A 12,173-nucleotide genomic window follows, 5' to 3' on the forward strand; every position below is an offset into this window, starting at 1 on the left:
ATTCTTGCATAATACCATTGTCTACCTTATTGAATATTTCATGTATCAGACGACGTTTCTATTATTTCGACTTATTTTTATTTACGTTTGATGATTGCCCAAAATTTATCGATCGGATGGATGATTGAATAATTTGGTTAACTGATACTTTTATTTCACTAAAGTATACATCATTGTACTAACACCATAGACTTACCATATTATATGGAACCAGGAATGCAATGCCAGTTGCTAAGTTGAGTCAGAACATCACGGGACCTTTGTTCGATTTAATGAATGGGAAAATTCTATTCTAAAGACACTTTTCTTTGCAAACTTGTCCATTTTGTTGCTCCAGTGATAAAAATCATTGATGTTTTCCTTCCATAACCGCTTACCAAATTATCAACTTGCGAGTGAATTTATCTATAAAAACAAATTTTAACTCAAACGGTACATCTACCTAACATTTTGCAACGTAAAATTTTCGAAACAAAATTTTAAAAATTCATGCATTTTTGCAATCGTTTCTCCCGACCATGTTGGGTTTTTAACATAATTGTGCAGAATTCTGTCACGTCTTCCGTGCTGCTCCATCTTTGATAACTTTTGCGAATATGTATAAATATTCTTGAAACTTTCAGAACTAAAAACAAAACAACAATCAAAAGGCTGTAATAAATTTCTCGCTTTGGCAACTAGAGGAACACGGAATTTAAAAAGCAACATATCTCTTTCTGGCAATATTGAACACCGTAAAACGGGGTAACTTTGATAGTGCGAGAACCTCATAATATTAAACGGAATACCGAAGTTTCTGTTAATCAGTTAAGCACAACGAATGCAAAAATGAAAAGTATCAGTATGACACTTCATGACAATGCTATTTTCGTTGGAATCAAGTGAATTTAAGGATTTATATGCAAACAATTAAATTTTATATGATATTAGCGTTTTTGCAACGCTTACAAACAATCTGTTCCACGATCACTATTTGATGAAGTCTTAATGAGTTCATCACTTATCTCTGACAGCCTAGTTATAGTAGAACATGAATTCGGTCTCAAATCTCTTAGCGAAAATCATTTTTACAAACTGGGACCATTTTTGTAAACTGAGTCAGAAATTTCCATGTAGCGTTAAACGCAGAGAAGTATGTAACGCTCTATAAATGTTCCGTAATTCATTCAATTTTGTTTGATTTATACTCCATTATCAAAGTTACCCAAAAACAGAAAACCGACTTTCGAATATGAGAAAAATAATATGTTCATCCAGAATAAATCGGTAGCTAGGATGTCAATACTTGTTTTAAAAATATAAATTGTAATTCTTTGAAACAGAATGCATAAATATTGAAGTTTTCTTCAAAAAAAAAAAAAAAAAATAACTATCAAAATTACTCCGTTTTACGGTACCTTGTTTGTTCATTAGGACTCCCCAAAAGCTACAGTGAAGGTTTCAGCGAAACCATTGACGTAAAAATTCAGCCAAAGGATTCCCGATTAATGCTAAAACGAACGAAAACAAACTCCGCTAGCACGAAGACAATCTGACTATGAGAGCGAATGCGACGAGAAAGAGAGTGAGTGAGGGCAACACACGCACACATTCAATTCCACCCACTGTTGATGTCATTCCGATATTCAATTTCACCTAGTGGCACTGAAATTCAAAGTTGAATATAAAACATTACAAATGAATATATACTGGTGTAAGAAAACGGCAATGTGATGTCTCCACTTGATGAATCATGGTTGTCTTTTAATAACAAAAATACAACTTTTGCTATTTGCGGATGTTTTGGTGGGGGATTTTGATGGAAATGATTTTTTTCACTAGCGAAATTGAATTTGCTGCCACCAAATGTCAGTAGATGGATGAAAATCAGTGTAGAAAAAGTAATTGAAAACTGAATGCACGTTCTACCAGATTCGTGCATGTATTGTCAAAAAAAAACATTCACACAAAGAAGAAATCAACGATGATGGATCCTACTGATGGTCGGCGTTGTTGACTGTATATTGAAATATGCAGACACTGAGCGAATCCCATCAAATCTTAAGTTGAGCTTAACGAATTTGGAGAAAATTGATATTTGAAACACTACCTTTTCGGCTATATGTGGCACTGTTTCTTCCCTTTTTCATGTACAGATTATCCATTTAATGGAGAAGGGACTTTAATAAACCAGACGTTTTATTGTTAGGAAACAGAAAAGTTATACCTAAAAATAAAAGCTGGTTTTACAGGATGAAACAGGCAACTCCTTGGAAAAATATTTTCAAGTTTTTTGTTTGCTGCAGTCTCTTGTCTAGCCTTTGGTTCGCGTTCAGTGAGTGCGAAAAGATATTCGTGTTAAATCTAGGATGGATTGCTAACTGGTGAGCTCGCTTCATGCTAATGATAACACATTTTTAACGTGGCAAACAAGCTATGGATGACTCGTTACTACAATTTTGTTATGAACCGCTGATTTCAGTTTCTTCATATTTATCGAAATGTTAGGAGTCGTGAAATGCGCTAAATAAGTCCATGGATCCTCAGAGCCGTTGAAATAAGACAGGCGGTCTAACCCATAGCTGCTGTATAAAACTTACGCTTCAAGAGAAAAATATGTATCATCGTTTTACAAATTTTCAAAAACAGTGTTTTTGCTCAAATTTGAAGCAATGTTTATGAAAATGTATCATTGCATTGAACTTGCTATTTATAAAACAGTGATAGATTTTCATAAGGATTTCCTTAAAATTGAACGAAAAAACTGGTTTTTCATTTTTGATGATTGAATGATGGATTCTTGAGCCTTAAGGAGACCAACTCTAACGGTAGGATTTAGAGAAGAATAAATTACACTGCGGAACACGTTTTTGGGTTGCTGAATTTATTGACGTTTTCAAAAATATCATAGCACGTCTAGTTTTTGAGATATTAGCTGTTGAAAATGCAAAAATTAATTATCTTAGTTAACTTGCATGCAAGTTTGCCGGCTTGTAAGGCAATTTATTTGTCTTATTTGCCACAGAATTTAAATTTTCTGTGTATTTTTCCCATATAAGAGAAACGAAGCATTTTGTATGGAGACTGCTAGCATGTTGAATAAATCGGTGTTAACTAAATTTAATCGTGCAATTTCAACAAATTTATGTCCAAATTGAAAGTTCAGGTCCTATTTTGCATGTATAGTGGATTAGATTACAAACAAGTTTGATAAATTATACCTTAATTTTTTGTAAACTTCAATAAAAACAGTGTTTTATACAACTTTGGCGACCTGTATCTTAGAATTGTGACGTGCTGGAACATTTCTGAGAATGGCATCAGATTCAGCAACCTCAAAACTACTAGAGACACATAATTTGATCCTTGAGGCACGCAAAAATGTCATTTTTGTTACGCTGTGTTACCGTTTTGATTCATATTACGGACACTTAAGGACTGAGCATAGTATAACCGTTCGAAAATCATATAAATTGAAACATAATATATGATACCTCTGCGTTATCATGCTTTCAAAACACTAATCTTTCGGATGGCGGTCGAAGATTCGGATTTCACAGCTTGAATGACCTGAAATAAATAGAAATTAGTAATCTTTCCATGATTCTTATTCCGGACGCAACCTCACTTTTGTTTCATATTGCGGACACTTTGTTTCGAATTCCGGACAGCCCACGAAAAGCAAAACTAAAACGGTTAAATTATAAATTAAACTTTCTCATCCGTTATAGCAACGTCAAAGCTGATCGCGAATTATAAAATTTCATGGATTGCTATGGTAAATTCATATTAAGGCTGTGAACCGTTTCACCAGTTCGTTTAACTTTTAGTTAAAATTTGACAGCTCGATAGTTATTTCCCCTCCGGTTGGAAATAACCCTGCTCTGGAGCGTGGTTAAACTTGACAGTTCGAAAGTTATTTTTTGCTCCCGTGAATTTGAGAATAACTAACCATCTGTCAACTTTGTTCTGAAATAACTACTCGACTGTCAAAGCTCAAATGGGTCGACTGCGATGTTCAATTTAACCATATGAGGGGAAAATAACTATTGAAATGTCAAATTTGAACTAATAGTTAAACGAACTGGTGAAACGGTTCACAGCCTAAAACGTGTCTGAAAGTTGTGAACTTTTGAACGGGAAATTTTGAAACATTTCATGTGAAACATTTCCCATATAAAGTAGAGTGTCCGGAATTTGAAGCTGTCCGGAATTTGAATCAGAACGGTACTTGTTTGTTCCAACCCTCTTGGCCATAAATGGTGCTTTTGGCATCCTTCCTTCCTTCCCTATATCTAGCATTCTCTACTAGTTAGCAATTCTCATGTCTTGTTTGTTTAGTTTTATTCGTTCATACCTCAGGTACATTGGCTGAGCTAAATCATTTTCATCACTAAAATGATACCTCAAGTCAAAATTATCAAAGAAAAATAGAACCTACACGTCATCATTTTTGTTTATACAATATTTATTCGATGTAAATAAAAATACGATACCCGATGTCACGGGTGGCTTAGATTAATTCGGTGGAAAATTTCTCGGTAGAATGCTCTGGATTTTCCAGAAATTAATTTTTTTCTGGCAACGCTTAATTTGAATGTTGACTAACTTCTTCTTACTGGCTTCTTCTTCTTCCAATATCTTCTCATCACGAGAGAAAAATAGAAAACTAGTGTTTTCCTGCTTAACCATCACCAACCAAAGATGACTTGCAGATCTTGTTCTTCGGACGTGTTCTCGGTCTCTAGAAGCAACAATAATTACACACTAACATTCCTTCCCCATCCCAACTGACTGTAAGGATTTGGCCGGCGCCGTTATTGATCAATAATATGCGTTCTGCTGAAATGTGAACTTAGAGAATTGTAGAAAATCCCATTCCTTATTCATTTGGATCGAAGTGCAATTCTTATCAGTTCCGATCAATCACAGAGTAGCAACCATTGACCTGTACAGTCAGTCTATGATATGCTATACTACAAACTTCAAGCTCGTTGAGCCCTGTTTCATACTTAGTGGAATTTGTTCAAATTGTGGTTTCTAGGGGTCAATTTTTTGCAAAAAATCTCTTCCAGCTATGCTTGAAGGAATTGGTTAAAACACAAAAAAAAAACTATTTCAATTATTGTTTTCAGAATTCTAGCATAGTTTTATTCATAAACTACTCTGAGAATTTTCCTTGAATTTAACAAAGTTATCTCTCAATATTCGTCCAATAATTTCACCATTGGCACCGTTGGATGTTTTTTTTAATGATATTCTTTGTGGTATTTATTCTTGAATTATTTCAGGAATAACAACCAAGAAGTTTCCCAGAAGTAATATCAAAATTGATTCCAGAAGTTCAAATTATGACTTCTGACAAGCTCTGGCTAATGAAATATCGGGTAATAGTTTTTTTCAACATGTGTATCATTTTTATACAAAACTCGTCGATTCTTCTATATGGCCGATAATAATACTTTTACAAAACATCCAAAAATGTGTTTTTTTTTAATAACAAAACTATCACAAATTTTGATTATTCGTATGACAGTATCCACCAAGAATTCACGCAGGAGTTACTCCAAGCAGATCTTTTGAAATTCGTAAAGAATTTATATGAATATTACCCCAGATTGATCCGAAGATATTATCAGATTCCTCTGAAGTTAATATCAGATTCTCGAATTTAGTACTTTATCGTTTAATTCCACTTGACTTTGTATTCTTTGACAAATGCGCGTATTACGTTGAAGTGTGTATCTGCCAAAGGATACAAACTCTAGTGGAATTAAGAATATAGTACATATTGAATTTTTATTTACTTATATAGGTATTCTACTTAACACTTCTAAGGGATTTTTTGGAAAACTTCTGAATGAAATGATTATGTAAATTTTGAAAATGATTCGACTTGAAATTCCTTTTAGATTGACTTAAATTTTATTATTTAGAAATGCATAAATAGGTCTTTCCATGATTTTTTGCGAGCATTATTCAATTTAAAAAAAGATATTAGATTCTTTTATTGTCAGTACCGTGATGAATGAATACCCGGATGCTTAAGACAACACACATGTTCAAACTTTTATATAATTATGTTTTGTTGAAATATTATTGCTCAACACATTCTTACAAACTAAATCTTCATAAAAGTGATGAAATAGCCAGTATTAACCATGACTTTTACAAGAAAATTATTAAAATATTGATGCTTACGTTGACTTTAAATCCGGACACCGGATACAAAAGGTGTTTTTAAATCCGGACACTGTTGGATCGAAATCCGGACATCTCTGTTAAAACTTGATATATACATATGAATATCGCTTTTGAGAATCATGTCAAACTTAATGAAATATCGCTCCTTGACAGAATCGATGAAAATGTTTCCCTTATAGTGTTGCACATTAGTAATATTAATGTTTTGGTTACCTAAATTGGAGCGCATGCAGTTTGAACTGAAGTACATGCGGCTTGAGTGGCAATCACTAACGATTCACACGGTTTATCTCACATTTGTTCGTATTCTGTTATCTCACACTACTTTTCATATATATGTTGTACAATTCTACTCCTATTTTCCCATAAAAATCACTTTCACTAGTATTAATCAGGCTTTTTTTTAATGATGTCCGGATTTAAAATCACTGACTCGTAATCCCGGACAGTCTCTCAATACGCCGTAAAATACAAATTTGCACCATAATCTTCATCAATTATGTTACCGAACATCCAGAAAAACTTTATATAAACAATTATGTTCAAAACATTGTATAAAAAGACTCACACAATTTTTCTGGAACAAATTGTTATCCGTGTTCTGGCTTGCGCGTCAATAGATTTTTGAAGTTGAGTTTGCATGAACCGCGACGAAATGACATTCAACAGAAACTACTATTTTGTTATTATTTTTATCAATTTTTTGGCTGTGGTAACTAGATTTAAAATGATAGTACAATCTGAGAGAGACTCTCGAAGAGAAAAAATATCAACGTCATATGCAGCCCAGATCCCGCTGTCACGAATCGTCAAATGCAGCCCATCGTTTTTATGGATGAAAAAGTGAAAAGTATTGTTTTCAAAATAAACTACTATTCAAAGCTTTAGTCAGCGGAGCAGATTTTCCATAGATGCTGATGAATCTATACACAAGACTAGTTATATATAATATCTGCTACGTTTGCTGGCATGAAATTTCACTCAAAATGCCGTTTATGCTACGGTGTGATGCAAACATCACACCGTAGCATTTTGCTGAGATGGTTATGTGAAAGTTTGAACGGCTTTCGCAAAATTGATATATACACTGAATGGAATAAGAAAAAACTCAGCAACCGCAGAAAAAGAAGACCGTCTCCGCGAGTCTCGTCTCAGAGTACAATGATCTACAATGATAAAAGTAAAGAATTCAAATAAAATCCAAACACATTAGCACTCTAATCTAGCTTTAATTAATGAATATTACCACAGTGTCCGGATATTGGTACCGTCTGAATTTTGATTCATCACGGTATATGTTTTTTTCAGTATTAGTCTAGGAATAGTTTCAGCAATCCACAGGAAATTCCACAGTAGTTTTGGGATTTCCATTAAATATGGAGTTGTATTAAATCCTTCGACCTTGACGCTTGCTCCTGCGGGGGCGAGCGATGAGGGCAGAATGAAACATGTCGCGCGTCGTTCGCGTAGTGAAAGGAAAAAGTGCCGCGGATCGTTAATAGTGTTTGATCTATTGATCACTTGTTCGGCGTACACTGCGATTATCAAATTATATCGCGAATCTGATTAGGCGTGATAATATCATGGATCGCATCACCAACCATTGGTGACTCCCAGATCTTTACCTTATCCCACTAACCCAATATCCTTTCCATGACAACTGTGGAAAAGCAGAAGTATACTCGGTCTCTAGTAAAAACGGTTGTCTAACTAACATTCCTTCCCTTCCCCGATGACCGTAAAAACGTGGCCGGCGCCGTTATTGACTTTTAAAAATTGAGCTCTCGATTTGTGAACATTGATAAGCTAATCCCAAGCCCCATTCATTAAATCTCTGTGCAACTTCGATTGATCTGGTCAATCACGGAGTAGCAACTACGTATTGTGCGGTCATCTATGCTCATGCTCGATTCAAAATGCTTCCAAAATCAATCTATGTAATTACTTTTGGGATTCTCATGAGAATTACCTAAGAAATTATATCAAGTTTCTCTAGTTTTTTGTTCTTGAAAATTTGAGGTGTTACCTAGAATGATCTACATCTTAATTACAGCTTAATTATATAAAATCTAGCCAAAGCCGTCAAACAACCCACCCCCTTCATGTACAAACGGTCAGCAATCTTGTAAGAACATTCCAACTCGTTCAAGTGGTGTGCCAATCTGATTCCAAGAACGTTAGCGTCGATTGTTATCAATTTAATTCAAATGATTGGTCTTATTCAGTCTCTGTTTACTTCCATTAATATTGCACGCTTTGTTATATGTACCTATATACCTACATACAGCTATCTACTAATTGATGTCTCACTGAATACCGTTTTCTGCTTCTCATACACAGGACTGTGGGTCGGCATGAAGCCAATCAAAGCGAAGCTGAATACGGCCAAATTTATGTTTTTCTATGGGTAAGGCGGTGAAATACCCGAATAAGTAAACAAAATTTGAGTAAACAAATATGTTTTCCCGTTCTCGATGCAGATCCAAATTCGAAGACCATGAGGTATTCGAACTCGACCGGGCGGAAGATATTGTTCGGCACGCTAAATTCGATCACACCAAGAAAACGGTAATGTATTTCCATGGCTATATCGAATCACCGGAAGTCGAGAGCGTCCATGTCATCGTGGATGCGTACCAGAAGCGAAACGACCACAACCTGATCATTCTGGACTGGACACAACTCGTCGATGGGAACTACCTACTCGAGGCGGTGCCAAACTGCAAGAAAGTAAGTCAATGTTTTATGTAATTTCCAATACCTTCAAATTTCATAACGTCAAACAGCTAGGTCACAAGCTCGGGTCCGTCATACTGGCGATGATCAACTCGGGATTAGACGTCGATAAGCTGCATCTCGTGGGACATTCACTTGGCGGGCAGCTAGCAGGCTTCGCAGGTCGAACTGTGATATCACTGTCTGATAAGAAGATTAAGCTTAAGAGGTACATTACTGAGCGGTTTCAAGGTTGATTTTCGTTTTGAAGTGTTAGCTAATCTGTTTTTTCAGAATTTCAGCTTTAGATCCAGCTTTCCCACCGTTTTATCCAGGCGTGTTGGTGGCACATTTGAGCGAAAAAGATGCAGAGTTTGTGGACGTAATTCACACTGATGCTTGGTTGTACGGAGCTCCCGTCAGCACGGGTACGGCCGATTTTTGGCCCAACAATGGTAAAACTTTGCAGCCCGGCTGCCCCAAGAGAAACTACAAGCCGCTGACGGACAACGGTAATGCTAATTGCAATTAAAATTTGGTGAATGGTTGATATTTTACAAGTAATGCCATACGATTTTAACACTATGTTTGCTTTTACGCCTTTTTTTATCTCTGTTTGGATCCTATCCCATTTAACCAACTAATCCATCCCACTCCAGTCGTGCCATACAAGTTGGATTCCCCCGAAGCCCATGCCTGTAGCTATGCATGTTTGTAGCCATAGTTGATAGTTTTGAGTTTGAACTGATTATTCATAGTAAACTCATAATCCGAAGGGCGAAATAATAATCCCAATTCATATTTCACAGATCTCTGCAGCCACCGGCGATCGTGGTGGTTCTGGGCGGAAAGTGTGGCCGAAGGGCCGAACCCTTGCTTCCACTCGATCCGATGCAAGTCATGGAGCGACTTCAAGGAGGGCAAGGTTGATCGGTCCGGTCAGATTGTACATATGGGTATAGACTGTAGTCCAGAGTAAGTTACCCAGTGTATGTGGATTAGTTTATTAAATTTTAATTGTATGTTTCATTCAATTTTAGTGCCAAAGGTGATTACTACTTACAAACGAACGGTAGTCCACCGTATTCCAAAGGTGTTGCCGGAGCGAAGTTTGAATAGCACATCCGTGCTTTGTATAGCATTACCAGTTTTAGAGTAGTACAAATTGTTTCTAATATATATTTTGGAATGAAGTGAGTGATTTTATAAGAAAGAAAAATACAATGGTTTTTAAATCATGGGGTGAATGTAATTATTTTTTACCCTTCATCAGTTTTCGTTCCGCTCATACAATTGTTGCCTACTTTCTTCGACGTAAATTGATGCCGAATTCTTGTTGATTTTAGATAAGTATATTTCCCTACCTTTTTTGTAGTGAAATTCGTTTTTTGGTTTTTATGAGGCTTGTGGGCAAGGCTTTAAATTCACAATCCGAAGATATGGGTGATCTGGAGTGGATAACCATTCCTTACCTTCTGGATGCACAATATGCATATCCACTAGCCGTTTAACTCACCATTGGAGACTTGTCGAAAACAGTGCTCTTATAATAAGCACTTGATGTTTGTGACAAACATGGCATCAATTTGGGCAACTTTTACAGCATGTACGAATAAAGAAGAATAAAACATTGTAATACAAAAAACAGAGATTTTTTACTTTTGATCTCGATTCCGCTTAAAATTTCCATTCCAAACAGAAATGCCCAGATTCCAACAAGACAACTCAGAGAATATTTTTCAGAATTCCGCTGAGAAACTCAGGAAAATTGCTACGAATTTTCATATTCTGCTCAGAGTTTTATGCGTCTAGAAATTAAGTTTAGAGTCAATATGCGTCTGGAAATTCCCAGAAAACCCGCTGAGAATCATAAGGCTTAGGCTTGCAATCCTCAGGATCTCACTAGTGTACCCGGAAGTTCGCCATTGTGCTCATAATACTTCTAGAATTCTAGAAGATCTCGCTTAGAAATTTTATAATCAACTGAATAACCTCAAGACCGTTGACCTTTCTTAGGAGTTTGTTGGAAGTTTCCTGGAACTGTTAATTACAAGTCATATTTTTAGATTCCGCTGAAATGCTGTTGAAAATATTCAAACTATTCTACAGCAATTATTTGATATCTCCTATATCTTGTTAAGCATCTTTAAATTCCACTGAACCTCGTTCGAATCCACTAAAAATTTTCAGATTTCTGCTAGGAAGACGAGGATATCACTTGTGTGCTATATAAAACAAAGCTAAAACGCTTGCATGATTCCTTTAGTGGCGCAAATAATTGATTTTTTAAGGGACCCCCCATAATGGGTACTTATGCACCATTACAGGGGCAAAGAATCAATAGTTTTGAGCAAAATAATTGTTTTAAATAGCCTTACGATAAAATTTCAAGGATATTATTCAATTGCTCAAAGAATTTTTGCATCGTATATTGAGGAATCACATATCACATAGTCATTTATTAGTGCGAAACATGCCAAAACACACTACCTTCACTTTTGGAGCTACCTCCACTGAGGGAGCGTTTACCCTACAACTTCTCCATTTTCAAAGCTGCACAATGTTTGCATTGGAAAACAATCAAGTGGACTACACGTTGCATATCTACCAGGCGCAATAATACATCTCTCGCATTTAATATCATACAGGCGTATCTGCAGTGGTCATTGACTTTGTCTTAGGATTAGCATTAGCATTAAGCAATTCGCACAAATTCGTAGGTGGTACAGTCCTTAAACCGTTGTATGACGGTTGCCTTCTTCTCGTTCGTTACCAAAGTCAATGATTTGGGACCATCCGAACTTATGAATAGTAACAGAATTTGCAATATTTCTGTTAGTATGTAACATCTTTGGAACACATTCTGTAATAATTTTGTTATAATTATAATTGGATTTGTTATGTTTTTGTTTTATTTGGTGTGAATTTTGTTAGAATTTCTGGTATTTTTACTACTAACGGTACAAGTGGTGATATAAAAAAATCATATCAGGGGAACACATTCTGTTATAATCATGTTTCTTCCGTCTGGTCGGGGAGAGCTGTCCTGGTCACGTCCTTGCGAATGCTGAGGAATGGGAAGGAATGATTAATTGAACATCTACTTAAGATCACATCTAGGTTTTGTGCGGCTAGCTGAGGGATTTTGAATATTGAAGTAGTGTGGCCCGCATGCTGCGTGTTCAGAAGTTCAAATATGTATAATTTGTAAAGTCTCGCAAACTTTTTTCTGTAGTGGCCATTTGATCAATTTTCAGATTTTCTTCTTTCTTATG

At 35.8% G+C, this 12,173-nt stretch overlaps 1 protein-coding gene across 6 annotated transcripts in view; it reads left to right on the forward strand.

Moving 5' to 3' along the window:
• LOC5568617 (endothelial lipase) overlaps window positions 1-10,091 on the forward strand; it is a 39,166-nt gene extending 29,075 nt beyond the window's left edge. For all 6 annotated transcript variants that reach the window (XM_001652399.2, XM_011494738.2, XM_021847059.1 and 3 more), the window contains 6 exons: window positions 8,524-8,590; window positions 8,664-8,913; window positions 8,970-9,127; window positions 9,193-9,410; window positions 9,708-9,873; window positions 9,939-10,091. In XM_001652399.2, the coding sequence (XP_001652449.1) occupies window positions 8,524-8,590; window positions 8,664-8,913; window positions 8,970-9,127; window positions 9,193-9,410; window positions 9,708-9,873; window positions 9,939-10,017 (938 nt within the window). In that variant the 3' untranslated portion in view covers window positions 10,018-10,091. The remainder of the gene's footprint in view (window positions 1-8,523; window positions 8,591-8,663; window positions 8,914-8,969; window positions 9,128-9,192; window positions 9,411-9,707; window positions 9,874-9,938) is intronic.
• The last annotated feature ends 2,082 nt before the right edge of the window (window positions 10,092-12,173 follow it).

This window comes from Aedes aegypti, chromosome 2, assembly GCF_002204515.2.
Source record: "Aedes aegypti strain LVP_AGWG chromosome 2, AaegL5.0 Primary Assembly, whole genome shotgun sequence".
In the NCBI taxonomy this organism is placed as follows: domain Eukaryota; kingdom Metazoa; phylum Arthropoda; class Insecta; order Diptera; family Culicidae; genus Aedes; species Aedes aegypti.